Source organism: Meriones unguiculatus, chromosome 12 (genome assembly GCF_030254825.1).
Source record: "Meriones unguiculatus strain TT.TT164.6M chromosome 12, Bangor_MerUng_6.1, whole genome shotgun sequence".
Classification (NCBI taxonomy): Eukaryota; Metazoa; Chordata; class Mammalia; order Rodentia; family Muridae; genus Meriones; species Meriones unguiculatus.
In genome coordinates this window covers 84,592,649-84,618,906 of record NC_083360.1, presented here as the reverse complement: position 1 = coordinate 84,618,906, position 26,258 = coordinate 84,592,649, and the positions used below count along the sequence as shown (strand labels likewise).

At 39.4% G+C, this 26,258-nt stretch overlaps 1 protein-coding gene across 1 annotated transcript in view; it reads right to left on the bottom strand.

The window, feature by feature from the left end:
* Usp24 (ubiquitin specific peptidase 24) overlaps positions 1–26,258 on the bottom strand; it is a 135,106-nt gene that overhangs the window by 63,333 nt on the left and 45,515 nt on the right. The window contains exons 6-24 of the mRNA XM_021635276.2: positions 25,375–25,410; positions 24,640–24,705; positions 22,023–22,088; positions 19,456–19,530; positions 18,792–18,950; positions 17,677–17,791; positions 17,393–17,496; positions 15,215–15,322; positions 15,001–15,096; positions 14,750–14,911; positions 14,503–14,550; positions 8,968–9,075; positions 8,217–8,366; positions 6,824–6,955; positions 5,925–6,036; positions 4,140–4,216; positions 3,047–3,187; positions 2,812–2,865; positions 2,066–2,181 (exon numbers count right to left, since the gene is read on the bottom strand). Of these exons, the coding sequence (XP_021490951.1) occupies positions 2,066–2,181; positions 2,812–2,865; positions 3,047–3,187; positions 4,140–4,216; positions 5,925–6,036; positions 6,824–6,955; positions 8,217–8,366; positions 8,968–9,075; positions 14,503–14,550; positions 14,750–14,911; positions 15,001–15,096; positions 15,215–15,322; positions 17,393–17,496; positions 17,677–17,791; positions 18,792–18,950; positions 19,456–19,530; positions 22,023–22,088; positions 24,640–24,705; positions 25,375–25,410 (1,925 nt within the window). The remainder of the gene's footprint in view (positions 1–2,065; positions 2,182–2,811; positions 2,866–3,046; positions 3,188–4,139; positions 4,217–5,924; positions 6,037–6,823; positions 6,956–8,216; positions 8,367–8,967; positions 9,076–14,502; positions 14,551–14,749; positions 14,912–15,000; positions 15,097–15,214; positions 15,323–17,392; positions 17,497–17,676; positions 17,792–18,791; positions 18,951–19,455; positions 19,531–22,022; positions 22,089–24,639; positions 24,706–25,374; positions 25,411–26,258) is intronic.

Here is a 26,258-nt window from a genome sequence, read left to right as displayed (position 1 = left end):
AATGGACTCAATCACACTGTATCCTACCAGTCGATGGGCAAGAAGTAGAAGTCAGATGAAAAGTACCTTAAGACTTTAAGAGAACTGAGCAACCTGTTCTGATTCTATATCAATAATTAACTGAATTACAGATAGCACTGTAATGGTGAGAATATAGAAGAACATCCCCAACTCCCTAGATTTTAAAAACTACAGATTTTAAAAAGTTCTTTCAAAACAAGTAAAATGAGACAAACTATAACACACTTCTTAAAATTCAACTCTGAAATACAGTTTATTAACACTAATTATGTGGTCTCCTTAGCTAGCTATATTTGAAAGATTCCGACTAAAAAGAACTTGGTAAAGAGGAGTTAAAAAGTACATTCATTTCAAGTAGCAGTTGGCAATTCAATAGGCCATAAGTGACTTATTTGATAGATGAGAGAATTGTTAACAAACTGAGCAAAAGACTGGAACTAAATCGTAGAAACACTGTAGCAAAATTTCTTAATATAAACTCTATTTGAAATACACAGCAGGGGCCCTGGCTCTGATGCCTCCCTTTGGATCCTGTTCCCCTAATTGGGCTGCCTTGTCAGGCCTCAGTAGGAGAGGATCCACCTAGTTTTGCAGCGACTTAATGTGCCACCCCTTTGCTGAGAAGAACAGGAGCGAATGAGGGAGATGAGTGTGGGAGGCAGGGGAGTGGGAAGAGAGGAGGAGGACTGCAATCAGGATGTAAAGTAAATGAATAAATAAATAAAATTTAAGAAGAGGCACACACACACATACCAAAGGGGAAAGCATTCGTCATTATCATAAACTGGTTCATAATTACTTCTACCATTTAAAAGTGAGGTCTTGAGGGTGTTGAGTTTTGTTCCAGTTCTTCATATAAGTAAAAGTTTACCATATAATATTAAGCACATTTTTCTAAAAACAAATTTTTTTTTAAAAATTGGGAGGCTGGAGAGATGGCTCAGTGGTTGAGAGCATTGGCTGCTCTTACATGGGACCCAGGTTCAACTCCCAGCACCCATATGGTAGCTCACACCTGCCTGTAACTCCAGTTCTAGGTAATTTAACACCCTCACACAGGCATACATGCGGGCAAAACATCAAGGCACATTAAAAAAGAATAAATCATAAAAAAGAATTTGGGGAAGGACACTGTCTTGATTCCCTTTCTTAAGGAAGGCTTGGAGGGGGGAAAACAGTAATAGTTCAACAAGTAAAATTATACACAATTGCACCAGTAGAAAAGGACTGTACAAATAACTACCAGTAGAGGGCAGCAGAGTGACACTCAGCGCAAGCTCTTCTCTCACCAAGGTTTCCTGAGCACCAATAACTTCAGGTTGCTTATGAGTAATGAAGTGCTCACTACGCCCATGGAAGCACTTAGTTACCTTAAGGCTAGCAAGCAGTCAGGGCTCTCCTGACTATTTTAAAGAACCACAGCAAGCACTGTACTCAGATTTCACTGTATTAACAGTTTAAAACTTAAAGCAGCAGTGTGAGTGTCAATTCAAGGTTGTCACACAGATATTACATGATGAAAAAGCTCTACCTTTTTTTTTAAAAAGTAATTCTAGGTGACTATTTTAGGTTATGATTATATTATAGTGCATAATTCTAACCAGCATTTTCCACTTCTTTTCTTTCTACCATTAATGCCCTGAGTTTGACTACTTAAGAAAAAAAAACCTTCATTAGAATATTTTTCAAACTTGAAAAAGAATCTTTCCACAATGAATATATCTTTATTAAATCTGAAAGAGTAGGTTAGCCAATTACACATAATCAAAGTAGCACAACATAAAGCACAAACACAAGAATGTGCCCATAAGGCAGACGGGCAGGAAGAGGCAGTACGTGGATGACCCTGGCGATGACCTGCAGATCTTTAGGCCACTGACTATGGTGGGCATTAGGAAGCAGGCGATTCCCCAGGATAAACAGCCTGCAGAAGCTCTGACACAGTGGGAGAACCGCAGTGACGAGCTGGCGGGGAGGGCACAGCATAAACATTTTAAATGGACATTTCTGTGCTGGGTTTGTCTGTTCAGCTGAAGCCACCTACCTGTACGGAGACTGAACTGATGTTGCCACAGTTGGCATGGCGGTTGCCGTGAGCATTTTGGTTGCTCGGGTCACAGCGTGTGTTAGAGTGGGGCCACCAAGTGCTGAACTGGCTGCCTGTAAAGTACAAAACAATCACTCCATACCTGGGTTTCTCAGCCTGGCCTCCGGCACCTGGGCTACCTTCTTGCTGCACAAGCTGCCCTGGACACTGCAGGTGCTGAACACGATCCGTGGCCTCTAACCACTAGGTGCAACTCCACCAAATAACCCATGGGAGGCAAAATAAGAGCTGGCTGAGGGCTATGAGACGGCTCGGGAGGCAAAGTCTTTGCTGAGGTCTGAGGACCCAAGTTGACTCCCTGGAACCCGTGTACAGAGAGAACCGATTCCACATGCACACACATACACACACTCAATGATAAAAAGATTCCTAAGAGCTAGCTGAGGTGTGCTAGTATCCACTCATACTGTACTTCATGGAGAAGAACCTGAGTATCTGAGTGCTTTGTTTTTATGATGACATACTTGTATGGAGGTCACAATCTGGGGACTATCGTCTAAAGAGTGGCACATGTCTGCTGTGAGGAATGTTAACTTGCTAACATCTGAGGAGAACGGCGGGCCATGGTGCTCTCGATCAACTCTCCAGTACCACCTGGCCACAGACACAGCCACATTATCTTAAAATACAAACTTCAAAGGGGAAAAGCTCATTTAAGAGACAAGTGAACAAACTTTACTCACTTCTAGTCTTGTATAGCAATCAGCAATGAATTTCTTATGTAAAGACACTGAGTCCTGCAAGTAGGAAGTATATGAAAATTAAAATTAGATGTTGGCATTTAACTGAAAACATTAGTCAAGACAAAATACCAAAATAAGTCAAACTGGGATGCACAAGGATCACAACTTGCCAATAACAAAATACATAATTTTTTACATTTTTGTATCTGAGTAACATTTTTCCTTGGACACTCACCTTCTTTAACCTAGGATTTAGATTAATGTAACTGTAATTTATGATTAATTGAATAGCTTCATTAGCAATTTCTTCATCAGGTGATTCCATGGCTATTTTCCAAATGAAATCCATTCCCATCAATTCCAGCTTTTCTACATACTGTGTAAAATTAAAAAAATATACATATAATTAAATTGAATTGTACACTAGTGTTACAAAATCACAGGCAATTACTTTATGTAACATTACTGATTCAGAACCTTTGACAAAATGGTTTCTATGTTAGAAACCATGACTATACTGATTTAGTCCTCGCACACGAAAACCAACCACAGAGACAAAAGGCCCCATGGCCACCAGAACAGTACAGAGATGTTTCTCCAGATAGTCCTGACACACGGCAGACATCTACCCAGGGAAGCAAGCCAACCAGAAACTGAAAAGTGAGACACGTATCATCTCTGTGGACTTCTCTTCAAAAAAAAAAGAGAGTCAAGACTGAAGTGGCTACTAATTCTGGGAACCTGATCCAGTCCTTCCCAAAGCTCGGTTAGAAGTAGCAGGATGCATAACTTAGGGTAGCTTGTGAATAGTCTGACTACCTCAGGGAGCAGGACCTCACTAACAGGGACTTGAAAAGATCATTGTGGGCTTTTCTGTCTTAAGGACGCGAGAACAGAAGCACTCTATGGATCCCCACTGTCCTACTTCACAGCCCTCTGAAATCCTTGATGCGGACATCCTAGGACGAAGAGCTGGTCACTCTCAGGTTTGTGTGGACTGTTGTGTGGAAGCCTACTGGACCGGTGCGGCCTGAAATCTACCTGAAGACTAGAGGTGCAGAGATCTGCCAGATGAGAGATAAGGAACACGCACACTTCCTAGGTGGCTGGTGGAGGGAGGCAGTATTGGACCTGAAGCCACTGGTGCCCTCAAGGGAGCCTCTGTCACTAATGCCCAAGTCGGCAGCTAAAAAGACCTCCTTATTTAAACAAACATGTTATGCTTTCTTTCCATTAGAAGGCAGGTTGTTTTTGCTTTTTTTTTTTTTTCTGAATGTCAAGCTATATCAAAGAAGTAAAAGAATCCAGATTAAGAATAAAGTACTTACCAACTGAGCTCCTTGTCTTTTCAATCGATGATCACAGAGATTCACATTTTCAAAAAAAGTCTTAAATAAGTTGAAACCTAAAAGTACAGAATGCCCGTCAAACCCATGCACTCAGACACAGATGATCAGTGAAAAGACTAAAGAGAAGCAGAACTGAAGGCTCCAAGGCTCCCAGCAATTGTTTCTTAAATAGACATCTCAAGTGTAGTGTCTATGCGTGGTGGTTCAGACCTGCAGTCCCAGAGCTCCGGACCAGCCTGGGCAGCTCAGCCAGATCCCATTCCAGAAAACAAAAAACATCTTTAAAAAACCACAAGCAAGCCATACACCTTTTAAGATTAGTTAGTTTGTTTGTTTTCAAATCTGAGTGCTCTATCTGCATGTACTCTTGCATGACAGAAGAGGGCATCAGATCCCAGTATAGATGGTTGTGAGCCACCATATGGTTACAGGGAATTGAACTCAGGACCTCTGGGAGCTAAGCCATCTCTCCAGCCCCAAGCCATACATCTTTAATCCTAGCATTTGGGAGACAGAGGCAGACTTCAGTGGGTCCGAGTCAGACTGGTCTACATAACAAGTTCCAGATCAGACAGGGCTACATAAAGAAACCCTATCCTAAAAAACCAGACAAACCAAAACAACAACGACAACCCACAACAGCTTAATCAAAATTTGAAACTTTTGTGTTTCAAAGGATATGATCAAGAAAAGGACACAACACATAAACAGAAATGTTTACATACTATGCCTGTCTGCTAAGGAGCTAATGACCAGAGTATGTAAGAGCCCTGACAACATGACAGCCTGACTAAAAAACAGCCAAAAGCATGACCAGACATTTCTCTGAAGAACCTATACACATAGACAAAACCAATCTCAACAGATGCTCAGGGGCATTAGTTACCAGTAAAAAGCAAATAACAACTACAGGACATGAGTTACCACCACCAGGACACCTTTTAAAAGGTAGATAACAGTAAGGACTGACAATGTAGAAAACGGAAAGCTTATACATTGCTAGTGAGATTATGAAATGGTGAAGCCACTTCACAAAAACAGTTTAGCAGATCCTCAAAGGTAAGATTTCACGGCAGTGTGACTCTAAAATTCATAATCAAAAGAAATGAAAACACAATAACTGCTATGTGAATGTTTATAACTCAAAGTGGAAGCAACAGATGTTCACTGACTGCTGAATTAACAAAATCTACAGTGAAATATCATACTCCTCAAGTGACACATGCAACAACCAGGGTGTGCCCTGAAAACAGTAAGCTTCAGCCACAATCAGAGAAGCCAGGCACAAAAGGTCCCAAGTACTTTGTATGATTTCACTTCTACCAAATGCTCAGCCTGGGCCAGTCCATGGGGGAAAGAGATTAGACGAAGGGAAGCTGGGACAGAGGCCACCAACTCCCCTTTGGGTTGACAAGGTCTGTATGTTAGAAAGTAGTCAAGGGAGTACAGACCAAAAGTTACTGAATGCATATTTGCACAATGGAGTTCTACAGAACTATATCTCAATAAAATAACTCAGGAGAAATAATTGAAAGGAAGCATTATGAACTTTGAAATATTTTTACCTAATGAATCCTATTTGTTAGGAAATACTGGAGAAATAACCTGGCAATTTAATCTATTATGCTATATAATTTCAAAAGTCAGTAAGACACCATGTGGATATGTATGTACAAACTGCTTCTCAGAAGTAGGATTAAAGTTAAGAATGAAGCCTCTTATTCTAAAAAAAATCTAAAGGAAATAATTGTAAGCTTTCCCTACCATTCATAGTGATTTCATATGACTCCAATTTCAGAATTTTCTCCTTGAAGAGCTGCTGCTGAACGTCGCTCTCCAGATCGTGCTGCCCTTTTGTAAACCACTCAAAGCACATCTGTGGAGTAAGACAGAGCTGCCCTAAGACCACATACAATGCACTGCACACAAACACATGGACACTTGGACAGGACAGACTTAAACTTCAGCACATCTAACACTTCTGTACTTGATAAAATGATACTCAAAACTGAACTGCTTGGAAGGCCGAAGCGAGTGGAAACAGTTACTACATCTTTCTGGTGATTACAACATGCACTCACACTTTCCACTGGATTTTACACTTAAGTCTCCCCCAGAATTCAGCTAGGCCCTGCTGTATGCCGGGCACATTGCAAAGCACTGTCCCAGACTCAGGCCTTGCAACATGCCTCCAAAGTAGCTGCTGTTAGTCTGCACAATGAGGAGACCGAGACTCGCTGTTAGCAACTGCAAAGGTCAAAATAAGTGTTTCTATTTCTGCTGTAATTGTTCTTGACTCATGTTTTCATTATGGGGATACAACACCATTTTCAGGAACTAAGTGTTTTAGTAGTGATTTAAAATTAGTTTCACACCAAAGGAGAAAACTAAATCAAATCCACAATTCTTTACTGAGATTCATTTGTTGATTTTAGTATCTTATCCAGAGTTGAATCAGAATGATCAAAGAGCCCACATATTTACATGTGTATATCATGGATGTGTTTTAAGACATTCTTTTCTAGTGCTTACAGTTCCTACTCTGCCGCTTCAGTTCACGGCAATAGCACAGACAGAGGACTCACAATGCAGAGACCACGTGAGCACGGAGCAGCACGCACGGCATGTCACTAGTGTCTTACACCTCCAGCCCTGGGCCTTACCTCTCGGTCTAACTCGCACACGTCCTGGCCAGTCACAAGGCACTCCCAGATTTCTTTGGCTCGGTTCCACCCAAGATACAGTGTAGCTTCTTGTAAGAAAAATGCCAAAAATTTCAGATGTGCTTCTAAATACTGGAGAAAAAAAAAAAAGCAATAATGCAACCAGTTAACCCAGTTGAGACATTCATCCAAAAAACAAACAAACAAATAAAAACCCCACCACCCCACTACAACAAAAACTTCACAAAATAGGTTTACACAGAACACTTTTCATGTAATTTATGAAAAAGTAAATGTGAGAAATGGTCTTCAGCCAATAATACGATGCAGCAGAAGAAACCTCAAATTTATTATGAAGTCAATAGATTTTAGATGTCAGTCAAATTCAGTAATTCAGGAATTTCAAGAGGAACCACCATGCTCACAAGTGGTAAAGTTAAGTTTTATTTCTGATAGGTTTTCTGTTGTTGTTTTTTTCATTTGTAGACAAGGTCTCCCTCTGAATTCCAGAATAGCCTAGAATTCAACCTACAGCCCATGCCATGAATTCACAAAAACCCACTTGTCTTAGTCTACGGCAGAGGTTCTCAACCTGTGAGTCATGACTCCTTTGGGAGTCGAAAGACCCTTTTACAGGGTTGCATATCGGATATTCTGTATATCAGACATTTATATTATATATACATTATGTATATCAGATATTTACATTACGACTCATAACAGTAATAAAATTAGACTTATGAAGTAGCATCAAAATAATTTTATGTTTGGGGTCACCACAACATGAGGAACTGTGTTGAAGGGTCGCAGCGTTAGGGAAGTTGAGAACCACTGGTCTACAGAGTCCTGGACTACAGGTGTGAGGCATTATACCCAGCTAAGATATTTAAAACAATATTAGCATTCAATTGATTTGAGAAACAAACTGCATGATCTACAGAGTTGGCATTTGTTGCTAACAAATACCATTTTTCTAAACTTAACTTGAAATTACAGTTAAGGACTGGAGAGACAGCACAGTGGGTAAGAGCACTTATTGCTCCTGCAGAGGACCTGGGTTCAATTCCCAGCACCCACGTGGTGGTTCACAACCATCTATTATGCTAGTTCCAGGGACTCTGATGCCTTCTTCTGAGCTCTGTGAGACCAGGCCCACATGTGGTACACATACAAATATCCAAGCAAAACATAAATTAGTAAGTCTAGTGAAAAAAAAAAAGAGAGAGAGAAAAATAAAATTACAGTTAAGATTCAAAACTGTTCATTACATAGATAGTTCATGGAACCCTTTTATAGTTGTAATCTACATTATTATTATTTTTTTTTTTAACAGCTCAAATAGAAAGTTAAATGAGCGCTGAAAGCCACGAAACACAAACACAGCGTCCGATACCTCCCGGTAAGTGTAGCGGCCATCCACCAGTGTCAAGCCAGTCAAGCCTCCAGGCCCAGCCACGGCCGCTGCAAGCCGATGACAAGCTAGTAAACTTCCTGTTACCAATTTGACTATTTCAAAGTTTTTCTTCAGGTCTTGAATGATGCTCTTAACAAAAACAACAAAAATGAAAGTGGCATGAGAATCCGCAGTCATTTTGTTGGGTTAACATAGTTTTATTTCTGAATGTAGCCCCAGATAAACAAAAATAAAAATAAAAAGCAAACATGAAATTTCCCGTGACAGTTAATAAAATCTACCTGGTATTTACTAGGGAACAAAGACATTGCTAATATTTGCATCTAAGAGGAATGACTCTTGGAAAAGTGATTCTGCCCTTCTGTGCTTTCCTGGATCTCACCCCCAAATCCCTGACATCGAGAAAGCTCTACCTATCTCCTTAGAAAAGAAATATTTTTGTAATAGTTTGAAATCTTTCATTATTATTATTATTAATCTATCATTATTTTTTTAAGCTGGCCAACTTATCTTAATAAATGAAGCAATCAAAAGAAGAGTTAGGCTATATCAAAACACAAACCACCCAGACATCAAAGTAGTGTTTTACTTCAATATTCCAAATGATAATCAGTGACATTAACAAACATAAACCAGTGAGATACTACCAATTCAACAATTAGCCGTGCTTCTTATTAGAATTATTACAAAAGGGATGAACACAAGAATAAAAAATAAACCTTGTTCCTACCTTGTCTTGCTTTTGATAGGTTTGTTTTATAAATGAACGAGTGATTTCATGGAGCTGACGCAAAGCTGGTACCACCCATACAAACTGTGGATTATTAAGTTGAGACGGCTAGAGTTAAAAAGAAGTTGCATTAATTAAGTTCAGAATTAAGTGGCAGTCATTTATCAACTATAAAAAATTTCCAAGTCAATCATTTCATTGTTACACATTCTACTATTTTCCTTTTCATACTACGTATTTATTGCTTATTTCCATGCAATCATAATTCAGTCTTCACCTTCTTATTCTGCATGCAATTTCCTAAGGCCAAGAACTGCAAACAGGAGTGGATGTGAAATGATAGTAAATGTACAGGAGGACATCAGTAAAAAACAGACAAGGAATTAGCAACTTCAGAGGATAGATTAAGCAGCGCAGGGATGCTAAGACATGATAAAGTAAATTGATGGCAAAGCTAAACACTGCACTGGCTAGCAAGGAAAACGGACTAAGAATATGGCTTTCTTTAATTACAGGATTATGGTATCAATAACCTGATCAAAATACTATCAGTGAGTTAAGTATTAATGAAAATATAATTTGTTTATATTTCTATTGAAGACAATTTCATAAAAGGTAATTCTGCTTTAATTATTAAGGGGCTTTGATGTAGCTCAGAGGTAGAACATGTCCTTAACATGGGTGAGGTCCTGTATTCAAGTCCTAGCACTTGCCCAAATCCAATTATTATTTTCATTAATTATTATGGATATTTTACTCAGAGTACACTTTATTTTCAAAGCACTTCAAACATATTATTTCTGAAACTGGTACAATAATCTGAATCTTTGTGTTGCAGACAGAAGAAACCTGACAAGCATGCAATTCTCCTTAAAGAGACCTGGCCTTTAATCAATAGCATCTTTTGAACTATAAAATTTCATACGAAAACTGGTAAGTATCAGATTAAAAGCTATCAATCAACTGATTAATTATTAACCAAAGCATTAAAGACTTAGTATTTATTTAAAAGGCTAAATTTTTTGCTTTAAGTAATTTCATCAAACTGTTCTGCAAAGTGAAGACCCTGTCGACAGAACAGACTGGAGTCTACAGAACCGCATCTTCTACTGCAGGTTACTTTGTGCAAGCAGCTGCCAAACAAGACTTCTTCCTCCCCTAAAATACATGAGCCAGCTAAGTCACCAAACACGGGATTTCTTGGATTCTACGACACAGTTCTATGACCTTTCACATTTCTCAAATCGATGCTTCTTCAATTACGTCAAAAGACACTTACCAGTCACTAAAGCACTAAGTGTAAGCTTTTATAACTGTCCGTGTCCTTGTATATACAAACTTACCTATACACAAAAGGCATCTGTTGGTCTGCCTGCTCTGGGTTGAGCTATTATTTAGTATAGGCAGTACCAAACAAGGGTGGTCTTTAAACCTCAGTTTGGGTTACTAGTTCACTGTTTAAATGTTCTCAGAAACATTATACCAAGACATGGCACGGCTAGCCTGCTGGGACTGTCAAAGCAATTCAAGTCATTTCAAAGCTAGAAACTGGCATGCAGAGCCTTCCCTTGTGCAGGACTCTATCACGCAGCACGGGTATCTCTGCCTTAAGTTGTACCCTAATTCACACGAAACTGCTCCACCTGCACTACTCATCACTCAAAGAAAAAGTCGCTTTCTGAAAGAAGATGAGCACACAAATCTCCGCATGCTTCGGTATGCCCCAAGGGCTGCTGGGGATGTAAGCCAACGTCAGCACACATGCCTACATGTTCAAGGCCCAGACTCAACTCCTAATACCAAAGATTTCTGAGTGGTCTAAAAAACACTACTGCAGGTAATGATAATCCATGTGTTAAGATGAAGTTACATACAATGGATAAAAAACCAAACCAAACCAAAAGCAAGCTTAGAGTTAGTCTCTGGCATGAGTCTAAACAACAGCTGACAAATGTAAAATGAACTTTTTTTCTTTCTTTCTTGGGGGAATGGGAGCAGGGAGTCAGGGCATAGTCTCAGGTACCATGGCTGGCTTCAAACTCACTATAATCTTGACTGCCTGATTCTCCTGCCTCCATTTACTAAGTGCTGGAGTTGCAGACACGTGTCACTATACTTGGATGGTGGGGTGCTAGCAATGCAACTCTAGGCTTCTTCATGCCAGGTAAGCATTCTACTAACTGAGCTAAATTTCAACCCCAAAAGGTAGTTTCTGTTCTTCTTCTCTACAAATTCAGTAACTCTGAAATGCAGGCTGCAAGCTGTGGCAGCTTCAAATCATAGAAATAAGATAAGCATTAAAGGCCATCTACTTCTGAGTTCACCAGAATATTATTGTTGTAACAAGACTGTGAAATACAATGACCAAACTGTGAGGCTTGATCTAAACTGACACCTTCCCAAAGAATTACAACAAATAAATATACACAGAAACCCTTCAGCAATAAGCAGATAAACTGAAAAGTATCATGGTTAATTAGGTCAATTATGGCTAGTGGAAATTATACTTTGAATGTAACTCTTTATACAAGAGAATAAAAAGAACAATCATACAAGTTGGGATCTAAGAATCGTTGATGATCCAGTCTCTGAAGTTTAGCAATCAGGAAACAATGTTGGCCATGGTTATCTATTGGATTATATTGTGAAGTTACAAGAAAAACTGAAAATTAGCAAACTCTGATTGCTAAAAATGGTTGAAAATAAACTGAATATATTTGATAATTTGACTGAATTTAGTGTGCTGTTCAAATTAGAGTGACATTTGAGGAAGCTGCAATGTTCAACATGATGTCCCGCAAACTTAGGTTTATATTCTCCTTCATTGTTTATGAAACTCATGACACACGCAGGGCCTCAGCAAGCAGGCACTCTATCTAGACACGTCTCACTCGAAAGGCCACTGACTTCTTACAGCTAAAGATGTCTCTATGGACACCTTAGGAGACGTATATCCAAGTCCACTCCGATTTCTGTTACTACTTCTAAATACCCATAGAAACGTTCGTATTCTTTTGAGTTCTCTCTTCTTACGGTTGAACATCCCTGTACTTCCTTATCTGTCTTGCTTTTTTCAGTTTTAGATTTTTATCTAGAAACAAAGTAAAACTTCTTTGTACAGGAAAAAAGTCTTTAAGAAAATTTTTCTCCTCCACTAGCAGCACCACTATGAGAGAATGTGTACTGAGGATATCTGGCTAGTTTTACTGTCTGTTCTATCCTTTGGCAAACAGAAGCCACTCACTAAAATACAGGTTAACTGCGCTAAATCCAAAAACCTGAATTCTAAAATGGAAAGCTTTTCTGAATGCTAATATTATATCCAAAACTTTTCTTATTTTGAATTTGGGATGCTGAACCAGCAAAGTTTATATAAATATTCTAAAATTCAAAAAGCTCCAAAATTGGAAACACTGTAGGTCCCACACATTTCAGACAAGGGATATGCAACCTATGTAAGTGCGGATTTACATGTCTTCATAAGGTGGAAGGAAGGAAGAGGATGGGAACTAATATTTACCAGAAGCCTGCCAGGTGCTGTTGGGAGACCTAAAGCTGGCCTATGGAATATGCAAACATCACTACTGGAATGAATACGACTTTTGTTTGTTTGTTTAGTACTTATTTTTTAAATGAGAACATTTAAATTTTTAACTGAAGGAAATAAGAAGTGAAGTAAGAGACAAAGGGTTGGGGGTGGACAGTGGAGGGTATAAACGAAGCAAAGGAAGAAAAGAGGACCAAGGGAGCTGACGGTGCCTCAGCAGAGCCTATGAAAATAAAGGTCAAGAGTTTCTGAACATGACAGTGGAACTTGGGAACTTGGAGTGTCAAAAGCAGCAGGAAGGGAATCAGTTGGGGGAGAAGAGGTAGCTCAGGGCAGGAGGGGAGTAAGAGGTGGGTGATCTTGTCTTACCCTTCGCTTAGTTTCTGTGTAGCCTGGCAGGGAGACATAATCCCCAGTCAGCCCACCTTGCTGCCTGGCAGGAAAGGGCATAGCATAGAAAAACACCTTTAGTGGCAGAAAATACTTGACTCCCCTGCCAGGTGGCTCTGATCTTCCCACTGCCCCCCTCAGCAATGTGTACTCTGAGTATCTGTGAAGCACTCAGCAAACTGGCAAGTGCTACTATATAAAATGCTATTGTTACTTGGAAAGAGCAACAGTGCACTAGGATTTCCTTTCTGGGAGCAGCAGGGAATAAAAAGGAAGAGTATTCCTTTTGAATCTCACAAAATGACCAGACAGTTCCCTTTTGGTTGTTGCTGTTTTGTTTTACAGCAACAGACACAAATGAAGTGACTGCAAAGAGAAGCAATACAGACACAATGATGCAACTGAGTAGGAAAGCTACATGAAGCCTCAGCTGTGACACAGGAGGAACAAAGGCCCAAAGGAGTCTCTGCAGTTAAAAGCTATTTCTCTGGAGGAAAGGAAACGTCCCTTCAGCTTCGAATTGCATATCTATAAAGAAAAAAATGTCTGTTGCCTAGAAGAAAAAAGAGCATTTTCCTGGAGGCCTCTTTTCTTTTACTATTGAGGAATACTTATTTCAATAACTGAATGAAAATTATTCAATCATAAGAAGAGAGACTGCTGAATTATCTGAGTCACTGAGCCAAGGGACCTGGAAAACTTAAGTTCCACCTGAGTAGAAAGCAAGCACGGTCATTTTATTCATCACTCCTTTTAACCCCAGCATTACTAGCTCCAGTTTGTAAGTGCTTTTTAAAAACACTAAAGCTAGATCTTACTGCAGAAAATTCCACTGATCAAAGTTCAGTGTCAGTAATATAAAACACCACATTCTTATACCCCCAACTAAACTTTATAGCCAGATAAAGTGAAATGCACAAAAGCCCAGCAAGTCACCAAAGCTTGTCAGCAAGATCTACTATGTGTCTGTGGATATACAGGAGAAAGCCAGCAGTATTCCAGCTTCTTTGAAGAAACAGCAAGAGAAACCACGGAGAGGTCTGGCTGAAACACTAAGCCTCTATCTGTTTTTTTACCAGAAAAACTCTGTGTTTGCTATCCTGATCGAGCTTTGAGTTTAGGCCCACCTGGTGCACCTGTGGTCTGCCCACGGCTGCAGTGAGAAGACAAGCACGGCACATGCAGGTGCACCAAACACCCAACAGTTCCTGCATGCCCGCATCGCATGCACCTTCCCCTGCTTCCTCTTTCACTCACAAATACTCACTTTCCCTTACAGGAGAAAAATGGGACAGATTTATTTAGAACTCACCGTGCTTTAAAAATTATATATACTTTAGATCTAATTTAAAAGGAAAATGAAGCTAAAAGTCATACAATTTCATAAAAATTATAAAACTTACTTTTTCAATGGAACTCTAATTTTTTTCCCTCAAGGGTAAATAAACACTAACTTCTAAATAAAGCTTAGTTTATAAAGATCACATCTGTATATTAATATTAGTCTAATAAATGCTAAAATATTTTAAAAGTATGATGCAATTAATAGTAATTATAAAATGAGAACACCTTAATTGGTTCCATAGGCAAATACTTACCTTAAATCCATCTTTCTTGTTTTTTTCCAAACCCGACCATTCTCCAGGCTGAAAATTCATTTTAAGAGAGATATGAGCATTTTGGTAAAAACAAAACCTAAAGCTACCAAATTTGGACTGCAAGGTACAAGTTTCCAAATAGGACATTGCACTTAATTTACATAATAGAGAGGAAATTTTCTTGGCTCTAAGCACTCAAAACAATATATTGTTCTGATAACAAAATTAGAGTCAAGCCAAAACCAACCCTTTTAATGTCTTCTATGCATTTAATGATGTAGTTCCTCTTGATTGCTTCCTTCACGGCATAGGCATCACTAAGGATTGTCAGGTGCTCCTCCAAGGCTTGCTGAATGAGGCTACTGGGCAAGGTTGGAAGGTGAGCCAGTTCCCAGAGAACATCTAGCACCTGCAATGACACGGCTATGATGAGCCACCCCACAGCACACAAGCCCACCCTAAGCATCTGTAGCTAGAAAAGTCCATTGCTTTTCCTGCCTTTCCAGAAGTGGCCTCAAATCGAGCCTCCCGGCCTATCCGTCCAATCAGGCTCAGCAGCTTCTGTCTGACTCTGTCACTCTCAGTCTCCCAGCTCTGCACAAGAGAAAAGGCGCAGAGTGGGGTCAAGGTCAAGCTCGTGGAATTAGCAAAAAAATAGGTCTGAACTAAAAAAGGCTAATAAGGGGTATGGGTCAAAGGGTTTACGTCTTACCTTCTGAATGAGAACGAACAAATGATTAAGCTGGTCTGCATTAAACTTCACAGCTGCTGCGGCCACAATAGTGTGAATGTTCTCTATGACTGTGGATGACTGTCCTGACTAGGAAAAGGAGACACCAGGAGGAAGTTAAGTCCCGGGCCTTGGCAAAGCTAAGTCTTCTTCCAAGAACGTACACAAGCGGCTGCAGTCTACAGGACAACGCTGGCAGGGTTACATGCAGCAACTACTACTAACGTCAGCTGACTGCACTCCAACTCCCGGCAGCACCAAGTCTCTTACATGTGAAAAAGCACAAGTCAAGATCTCTGTCTACTATTTATTTTAGGAAGAGAATAAAATATTTTCAACAAAAATTCAAACTGGTTTATTTTGAACTGATAAAATTACACTTTTAGTGTTTTTACAGATTAGTGATCAGGGCTTCAGCTAAGAGTTATTATTGCTCTGTCTTAAATGCTGCTTATAAATTCTTTGTGAATTCAACTGACACTGACTCTATGGGCAGGAAGTGTCTGCAAGAGAGCTACAGAGCCTACCATGGATGACTGACACAGAATAGAAACTTAGAAAGCAGGGGAATATTTGTAGATTCAGCTAATTTTCTCCATAACTGTTGTTCACTAAATGCAGTTGTTCACTAAATGTAGTAGGATGAGGGTAGTGAAGTCTAGGCACCTAGGACAGCTTTTCTGCCTAGTTTGGAGTCTTCTCTGTACTGCTGGGAGGGGAAGCAGCTAACTGCACTCCCACAGTCCTGTGGGCTAGCTTCCTGTAATGCCCTGTCAGGGAGCAGCGTGCTGGGCAAGGAGAAGGCAGGAGGGGGGAGTGCTTGGCCTCAGGCTCACAGAGCCAATGTAGGGCTGCTGAGGCAGCAGGGGCTCTTTGCAGTTTAAGCACCTGCAATGAAGGAATGAATCCCTAGGAGAATCCCTCCCCTCGGGTGGAATGCCGGTTTTCTATCTATTCCTCTCAGCGTTCTTCCACCTTAGCAATACCTTTTTTGTTCTTGTTTTATTTTAAATTTTTTAAAAATTACGTGTGTGTGTGTGTGTGTGTGTGTGTGTGTGTGTGTGTTCTGTCTGTACCTATGCCTTTGCACATGCATGCCTGCTTCGTAAACAATTCCCAGGTCATGTCCACATGCCTGAAATGCCTAGCGCAGTGTGTTTCTGACCAGACTTTGCTACAGAGATTAAATGGACACAGCTAAGGGGAGCACCAGGCTCTGCTGTGACTTAGCAGTCAGAGCTGGAGATTTCGGTCAGGCGCACACATGAAGGTGAGACACAGGTGCTGCACTGCTTCGTCTACATTACAGGAGTGACTCACAGTCGGCGACACACAAGGTAATTAAAGCCACAGGAGTGGATTAAACTGACTAGTGGATGTTTCTGTAATGAGAAAAGATTAAGGCTTGAGGGGAAAAAAACAAAGTAGAAAAGAGTAAGGTAAGAGGAAATTTCAGAAGGAATACCACCTGTGAACAATGGGCCACCGCTATAATCCCAACACTAAGGAAACTAAGGCACAGAATTGCAAATGTAAGTCCAGCAGGGAACATATAGTGAAACTTTGTCTAAAAAAAAAAAAAAAAAAAGGCCAGAATATAAAAAAAAGACAGATGCAAAGCAAACAGAAAAGAGAGGACATGTTTGAATCTGTCATAGCGATTTGTGGCTGTAAGCTGAAATCTAAAATCCCGCTATTACTATCATTCTCATTTGTTAGACTAAACAGAAAAAATTATAATGAAAATTAACAATACAAGGAAGAATAACTGCATTGATAAACAGAAGTATGCCTAGCGCTAGCTCTGCATACGCTGACACACAGCTGTCCACAAGACTTCGACTTTTTTAACTGAAGAAGACGAGATGAAAGTCTGAAATGTCTTGTGAGTATGACATTCATTTTATATATGTAATTTATTTTTTTTCTGGACTGGAAAGTGGAATCCAGGGCCTTGTGTTTGCTGGGCAAGTGCCCTACTACTAAAAAAAGTCCCCAAGTCTCCAACCCCATATACACACAATGTTAAGTCAACCGTAAAGACTGGGTAAGCTCCTCTAAACCAGATGAGGTCCCGTTTCCACTCTCCTCACCACCCTACTCCCTGTCCTAGAGTCCAAGCATATCAGAAAAACACAAAAATAATTCCTCTAAATTTACCTGTATCTTCCAAATTTTAGTGAGTTCATCTAGTGACAATTTACTTCCCAGGAGTTCAATAATTCCCTTTATGCGATCACAGTATTGCGCTTGGTCTATGTTGCCTAGTGGAGGAAACATCAGATGGAGGACCAGATGCAATGAGTAATGACTCTATCAATTTAAAGCAATACCTCCTAAGATTATCTAAAGGCTAATAAAAAGAAACAGTATTTTTGTACCTTTTTAAAACAAAAATAATTTACATATCAATTTTTACTTTTTACTTTTTGAAATCAACTTACCTTCCAGTGCAATTGACAGAACTGAGTTTTCAACTAGCCAGTCTAATAATCTGTCTGTATCTATAGCATTCTTCACAGACTTGGCTAAGGTACTATCTTCTATTAGTTTGGTTACCTAAAATGACAATATTAGCATGACTGAATCAAATATGCATAATCAAAATCTTCTCTCACATATGTATAAGTATTTTATAGATTGTAGTGCAATGTAATAATTAATCAAAATATTTCAAAACCATCTTACTTCTTTAAAGTTAACAGCATTAATTGTGGTATCTCCTTAAAAAGAACATGGAATCATTTTTAGAGCTCTTTTTACTCCTTAAGCCTACCTGTGACTGGCTTAATGATAAGGATCTGACCCAAACTGCAACTAAAACTTGTCCTCCACATTCTATACCTGAGAGCAGAGAGAAGCAGGCCCTCTCTGCTAACAGGAAGTGAACTCTCCATGGCCACAGGACAGATGCCCAGAATGTGAAAGCAAGACCAAGGCGGAGCCCTGCCACTGGCCAGGCCAAACTGTACTTGTTCACACATGTCTTTGCCCATGTTCATGATCTAGTTATTCAAACCTTCATGTATGTGAAATAGCTTAGTCCCTCTCAAAAAATTCTTCCCCTGACTTAAAAAGAACCAGAATGAGCTGATTTGACTTAGAGCCAAAAATCCAAAGGAAAAATTACTGGAATCATGACTGAAATAAGTTTTTGGCTTAATCTGCCATCCACTGAATCGAACCACATTGTTTGTGCAGATCTAAGATGAACTTTAAGGAGCAGAGTAAAAGCATGCTTAGCATATTGCTTAGACTCACACTAGTATGACAATCGCTTCGTTTTTGTCCTAACATTAGCTGGAAGATAAAGTATATCTACAATAAAAAGAATTGTCCCTTAGTAAATGTCTAAGGATGATTGTGTAGGAAGTTTCACAAAAAAAAAAAGTTTTCAGAGAGTAAATCTTGAAAACAATATCAACATGAGCTTTCACTAACAGACAGTTCACATACAGTGCCACTGTTATCTGTCTTACGTAGTCAAGAGAATTTATGCTTTTTTTTCCCCCAACATCTTTATATTAAAAAAACATGTCTGAGTCAAGTGCAAACTTACTTCTTTGAGGGAATTCATTTTAGCACTAAAATGTGGTGATTTCAGCATGCGCAGCAAGATGTCAAGGCGAAGGTCATCCACAATTGTCACCAGCTCCGGTTGGAAACGCATGCAAAGTAGCTTAATGGCAGACAAGAGCTCAGGGATGCTAACCAATCTCTTTCATTTAATAAAGACAGAAAAACAAACAAAAACTGTAAAAACATCCTGATACTAATTCTCATGACACACATATCAATGGCCAGGAGACAGCTCATATTTTACATGGCCAATCAATTACATTTGCTCCTAAACAAAGGTTAAGCTCATTAGTGAGGAGCAAAGAAAGGAAAAGGCATCGTTATAGGAGGAAAAGTCTTCATCAGTGTTAAAACTTAAGATTACACTTAAAAATACAGTATTATTCTAATCTAGTCTGATTGTCATACCATCAAAATCAGGTTAGAAAAACTCTGAAATAGATACCACCGAGTATTTGTTCTATTCATTGAGATAATACTGTTTTCAGTTGTTTTGAAAGTAGCCTTTTAAGGAGGGTGGGAGGGAAGGGGGACGGCAGGAAACTTTAATTTGATGTGAACAGCATATCAAGAGGAATTTGCCAAGATCTGGCTTTGCTAAGGGCTAAACAGCATTGGGCTCTGCCTGGCTAGGGAGTCATTACCTTGTCTTTGAGGTCTTTCTCCTCCACACTCCGCACATCCTGGATTGTGGTGAGGATAACTGGGTCCAGCATAGGCTGCAGACATGAGACACTAGTTAAAAGCACTCCTGAGTCTGTGCTAGAGTAGCTACTTCCTTACCTGCCATTTGCCAAGGAGAGGACAGTGAAAGGTGTAAATTCTAGCCGCCAATGCCAGCACTAACTACCTGACCACCCCAAGTGCTCTTACCTGACTCTGTGACTGTTTTTTTCAATGTAACATGAGCACAGGTCCTCTCACTGCATCTTATAAGAGTTACCTGAAGACCAACTCAAGCTATATGGACCGCCCTTTCTAAAAAGTAAGAGGTACAGCTACCTTTCTGGTTGTTGTTTGTTTGAGACAGGGTCTCACTCTGTAGACTTGACTGGCCTCGAACTTGCCTGCTCTCTAACTTAGAAATCTGTCTCTGACTCCCAGTCCTAGCATGATACTTTTATAATAAAATAAATGTTTTATATTTAATTTTTAAACATGAATACAAGCATAAACTATGCAAAAACATGCTTCGTACAAACTATTATTATGAAAGAGATACATGACACACTGCTCCAGAGTGGGAACACAGTCACGTACTTCAAATTGTTATAAGAAATATTAACATATTAACGAGGGTAAACTCATCCTTCCAATGAAATAAGACAATTTTTTAAAAATTAGATTAAAAAATTGTATTTGGCTGTCAGATGTAGTAATATATGACCAGTGAATGAGAAATAATATCAGACAATAGTCCAGAGAGAGTGAAGGAAGAGCTGTGGGCTGTGATTACAAAGTGAGTCAGTATTCTTGTCAGCATGTGCCAGGTCCCTTAATCCTCACTACAACCCTGGGAGACAGGTGCGTCTACTGTCACCAACCTGCAGAAGGGAGAACGGGAGCACAATCTTCTAAAGTCACACCAAGGAGCAAGTAATGGAGACAATTTGTGTCAGCTAACATGTACCATAGAGTACGTATCGGGACTGACTTCAGGTTCAGACAGGAGAGCAGAACTAACGGCCGCAGCAGTTGTATCTCACACTCTTCCAGTTTCCATGCTTTCTAAATGTACTCTATTCATATATGTCTGTGTAGACACAAGCTACAACTTCTGAAGGACTCAACTAATTAGCACTTAGAGTACTTATGAAAATTTTTTTCCACGAAATATATACATTTAAAAATCTAAGCCTGACCTTGATTCATAGAAGCTAATTAAATTGTTATTAGTTATAATCTTTTCAAGCTACAAATTATTGGTTAGGACTGGGATGCAGCTCAGTTGGTAGAGTGCCGGCCAAGTAAGCATGAAGCGCGAGGTCTGAGCACAGCACTGAATAAACTTGATGTGGTGGCACACACCTGTAATCTTATCACTCAGGAGGTGGAGGCAGAGGCAGAAGTTCAAGGTCGCTTTGGCTACATGTAAGTTTGAGGCTAGCCTAGATTACGTAAGATCCCATCTCAAAAATTAAAGCATAACAAAAAATGTATATTGATATCCTTAATAAACTGACATCACTAGAAGTTTCTAAAGAACTTAACATATAGAATTAAGAAAATATTTAATTACTACCTTTTTTCTTAATATTTACTTATTACTTTGATGTCTAAAGAAAGCACTTAACATTTAGAAATGGTAGAAATTTCTTGTATGTACTAAAAAAAAAAAATCACTACAGTTAAACTCTCCCCAGCAGTTTGGTGTACTGGCAGAAAAAGAACTGTACAGAAATAAGGTTCCCAAGGGACATTATGCTAGATGCAATTTCAATAATCTATGAAAACTTTCACACTTAAAATGGAAGTATTCTGAAGAGACATTTTATTTGATAACTTACTAACTGAAACAAAGAGAAACAAGAACATATAATAGGCCTTCCGCATGAGAAAACTAATGCTCCAGGGACTAGGAAGATGCTTCAGTGAGTAAAGGGCTTACTGTAGAATTATAAGGACCCGAGTTCAGATCCTCTGAGTGCAGGAGCTCCCGCCCTCTTCTCAAAATGGCAGTGTATGCCTGCAACCCCAGTGCCACGAGACAGAAGGATCCTGGATCCTTGACCTCCAGAGGCACAGTGCCTATCCACCTGCATGCATACACTCAAACTGGAACCTCACAGCTTTTCTACCTTATGACATGATGAATTACAATTCTGCAAAGGAAGGAAGCCAGATGTGATATGCTGTTAAGCTATTATTCTTAAGAGAGAAGGACTTGGCAGGAAACATGACTGACTGACGGAAAAAGCTGATCTAGTAGAACCCATATGGCAACAAACCCTGAACCAACGCTGTGAAGAAGACAGGGATATACGTTCCTTTTTTATAAAAAAAGATAACAACATTAAAAAAATTATATTTGATAAAAAAAAATCAAACTTTTAAAAAAACAACAACTGTTAGAGGTCTCCCTACACTTGAAGGTTATTTTCTGACAATATTTTCACCCAAATGCCAGCTAGTTTGATTTTCTGAACAACCTAATAACAAAAGTTAGTATTCGTGCTGCCCCGGGCAGTGGTGTGAAACGGCTTCCCCATACCTGCACCACGGAGGAATTTAGGTACTCTGCACACACCCCTAAGGGCTGGATCAGTGCTGACACGGCCTGGGAGGAGACAGGGAAGAGAACAGAGAAATAATTTTAAAATTAAGCAAATCCCTTTTCACAAATCTGAGAAAAATGTAAAAACCACTTAAATTATAGACATTTAAATCAGAATGTTAACAAAACTCCCCTAAAGGATTGAATGAAATGACTCTAAAGTTGATAATGGTGAATATTTACACATTTTCTTTTGAAAAGAAAATATCTGAGGAAGAAATAAAATACATACCCCCCAAAAAAGTTAAGGCTTATTTTAAAAAAAAGGTACTAAGCTACATGAAAGAAAGCCCCAGTAAAGCAACCTTGTGTTCATGTTTCTGAGTGGGAAATATCAATTATAAAAATGTCAGTCCTCTGCTCAGTGACCTACATTCCAAACATGGCCTCAGTGGCTTTTTTCCCCTGACATGTTGATTACATGCAGAAGTGTAAAAAATGCCAAAATAAGCCAGAAGGTTTTAGAAAACAATGACAGTGGCAACAGTGACATGGCTGGCCACTGAAGATGGGTGCATTAGCACTGAAGGAATGGCTGCAACAGGAGCAAACCACACACTCTGAGATAAGACAAAACCAGTTAATACCAACGGCAACGTAAACAAGAATTATTCAAAGGGGGTCCTGTATCAACTCACTATTTGTTTGAAAGAAAAGTATTTGATCCCTGTCATACAATATATAGTAAATTGAATAAATCAAGAGCCAAGTTTAAAAATTATAAAAGCATAAAAGGAAACAAGACTGTAACCTTGAAGTGGGAGAATATTTACAGATGAAATGCCAACTGACTGTAATCACATGGAGAAATGCTCTAGCTCCCAGAATAGCAGAGCAGGGCAAACTAGGTAATAAAATATCGTTTTTGTCAACTAGAAAATCACAGGTTAAAAGACACTTAGCATTATCGGTCAGAAGTATAGAATGGCAGTACAGCTTTGGGAAGGCGATTTAGCAGTCAACCATAACTTTAAAATGTATAGTCTTTAATCCAGAAATCTTACTAAAAATAAAACATGTCTACATGAAGATAAATACAGGAAACATTTTTCTGAAGTAGTAAAAACTACTACTAAGAATTAACAAGCAAGTTCATCACAGGGCAAACAGCCTTTGCACAGTAACATGGAGTCACTAGAACATCAATGGTACTAACTGGGAAAGATGTCTGTGATACAGTAAGTGAAAATGTACTAGTGTGTATAGCTGACAACAACTTGTTTTAGAGAAATAGAGGAGTAGAAGACAGACAGGAGAGTGGGAGGGGAACAACAGTTTATGTATAGAAAAAGCCAGTTTTATTTTTAAGTGTTCATGTTTTTTAACTAATAAGAGTGTGACTATTTTTCCCAGTATTTTTCAAGTTAAAAAAATATATGACTTTGGCAAGGTGAGGTGGCACACACCTTTAATCCTAGTACTCAGGAGGCAGAGGCAGATGGATCTCTCTGAGTTTGAGGCCTGCCTGGTCTACAAAGTGAGTCCAGGACAGCCAAGGATACACAGAGAAACCCTGTCTTGAACTCTCCCCACCTAAAAAGAAAAAATTTTCAAACCATCTTATCGTATGTCCTAAATTTATTCTGGGACATAGCCACCTTATTAATTGGGCAGAAAGCAGGCACTTATCATGAAGCTTTAATTATGCTATTATGAAAATGAGAGCTGAGCGCACTACCTCCTCAATGCACATCTCCACCCTACCCAACCTCCCATCCAAGTCACTGTTTCTAATAAGAGTGATTTTGGAAAATGGTCTGACCTAAGGAAAGACTTGGGGAAGGACTTTTAACTCCACAAAACTTTATACCAAAAGAGAATAAGCCTTCAATACTATGTGTGTACCCTTTCCGATGTTCATCCAGGCAGATCAGAAAGCTAGGGGCTTTGCTCTTTGTTGCTGAATGTTTTCAACGCTTGAGAAACAAAAATAATTTCTAACATCACTCCATACCTAAACAGCCAGTTCCTGAAAAACAAATAAGCTAGACAAAAGTGTCTCTGAAGACTTTTTCTTTCTTGTCTTTTTCAAATCACTATGATTTTTTATGTCAAAAGGCCATTTCCAACATGCTTGATCTACTCAATAGGGCTCAAATGACAATCCAACAGCCTAAGCACCTCTCAAAGCAGGGACCCTTTCCAGCTTGTGGCAGTAAAAAGGTCCCTCTGTATTGCTCCACCATCAGTTTCTCCTCCTGCCTAACGTTCTGCCTTTTTCCAAAGAGCTGATTAGCCACTGTCCCGCAGCAATTGCCCGGTTTCTAATACGGGATGGTATTTCAGCACATCATTCTGCATCGATCCAATTGTGGTAAGTAGCATGTCCCAGTGCTGTTAGTATAAGCATGTGTACCACACCTGGTCATATATGTGGGTGCTGGGATCAAACTCAGGTTCCTATGCTTGCACAACAAGCACTATAGTGACTGGGCTTCCTCATAGCCCTTTGACATTAACGTTTAACTCCAAGTATTCAGATCTTGTCTCCTATTTGCATAGCAACCCAAATAAAGTTGCCTGCACCCCGAGCACAATGAGTGGTTTAACTCACCCCAAGTTCTATATCTTCTGAGTGAAGTTTGGCTTGGATTGCTGCAAATCCACCTAATTCTCCAAACTGAAAAGAGAGCAGGCATGAATTCATTCTTAAACACTCCACAGTGATATTTAAGCAAAGAACTACAGCTAACATTTTATTTTGCCACTGTGCTCTGTGGGATTGATCTTGGAACTGCAAAAGATGAAATGCTAACCCAAAACTTGATGTTCAGTTGTATATATCACATACACAGACAGAGAAGGAACTGTACATTTCTCCTCAATTAAACATTCATATTTGGGGTGGTTTGAATGAGAACTGTCCCCATGAGCTCATGTATTTGAACACTTGGTTTCCAGTTGGTGGCACTGTTCGGGAGGCTATAGAACCTTTAGGAGGTTCAGCCTTGCTGGAAGAAGACCACCATTGGGAGCAGGCTTGAGGGTTTACAGCCTCTTCCCTTTCTTGCTCTCTGGCTTGTGTGTGTGCATAAGATGTGATCAGCCAGCTTCCTGCTCCTGGCCCCTGCTGCCAAGCCTTCCAAGCCTTAAGTTCTTCCCCCCCGGAGCTGTGAAACAAAATTAACTCTTCTTTACACTGCTTTGGTCATGGTATTTCATCACAGTGGCAGAAAAATAACTAATACTTGACTATTCTCCATAGGTGTTGTTTAAAATTCCCAACTACCAGAAGTCACACTTGAAAATAGGAATGGTATCTCAAAGCCAAATTAATAAAAGTGTATACCTTATTTACCAAGTCCACAACCCATCCATGAGGCTCCTGTGGGAAAATAAAGCCAAAGTTGATATGGGAATAGAGAAGCTTCCCTATTATTAAACTCTGCATTTTTCATTTCCTAAATGGGAAATCTGAAGAAAAAGCATTAATATTTGAAACATACTTTTGAAGTCTTTCCCAAATGTTTCTTAATATAAGCCTTAGACAGTATCTGTAAGCAATTTCTGAAGCATGTAAGTTAGGTTTATATGTTCAGTCTTTGACATTACTCTGTAATTTTTGAAACATACAAATCTGGACCTTCATGGAATTGTCACATGAAGAGCATTCCTGCATTTGGGAACTGATGGGATTTGCTGTTTAAGTTCTCTAAGAAAAATAATAACTCAAGCTAAATTCTCTAAGAAAGTTATATTTTATTTATTGTGGTCTTCCAAAACAGGGTCTTCAGGTAGCTCAGGCTGGCCTTGAATTTGCTAGTCGATTAATACCAGCTTTAAATTTCTTACTCTCCTGATTCTACCTCCCAAGTGCTGGGGATTAGAAGGGCACATTACCACACATGGACAAGAAAATTTATTTTAGAAATTAACAATTATTATCTAAAAAGTAGACAACTAAGAATTCAGAGACTAAAGTTCAGTCCCAGCTTTATTATTAATGCCTTGGCCAAGCTCTTTCCTTGCTCTCCCTTCTCTTCTTCCTTCTTCTTCTTCTAGCCACTCAGGTCTCAGGTTCAGACAGGAAGAGACATACTCGCTTTCACAGAGCTTGTATTTCAGCAGCTAAAACCCAGAAAATCACCACATACACAAGCAATTCAAAGTATGATAAACCAATCCCATAAAACAAAAGGCAAAGTGTCCTTTCAAGAGCAACTGGAGCCGTTT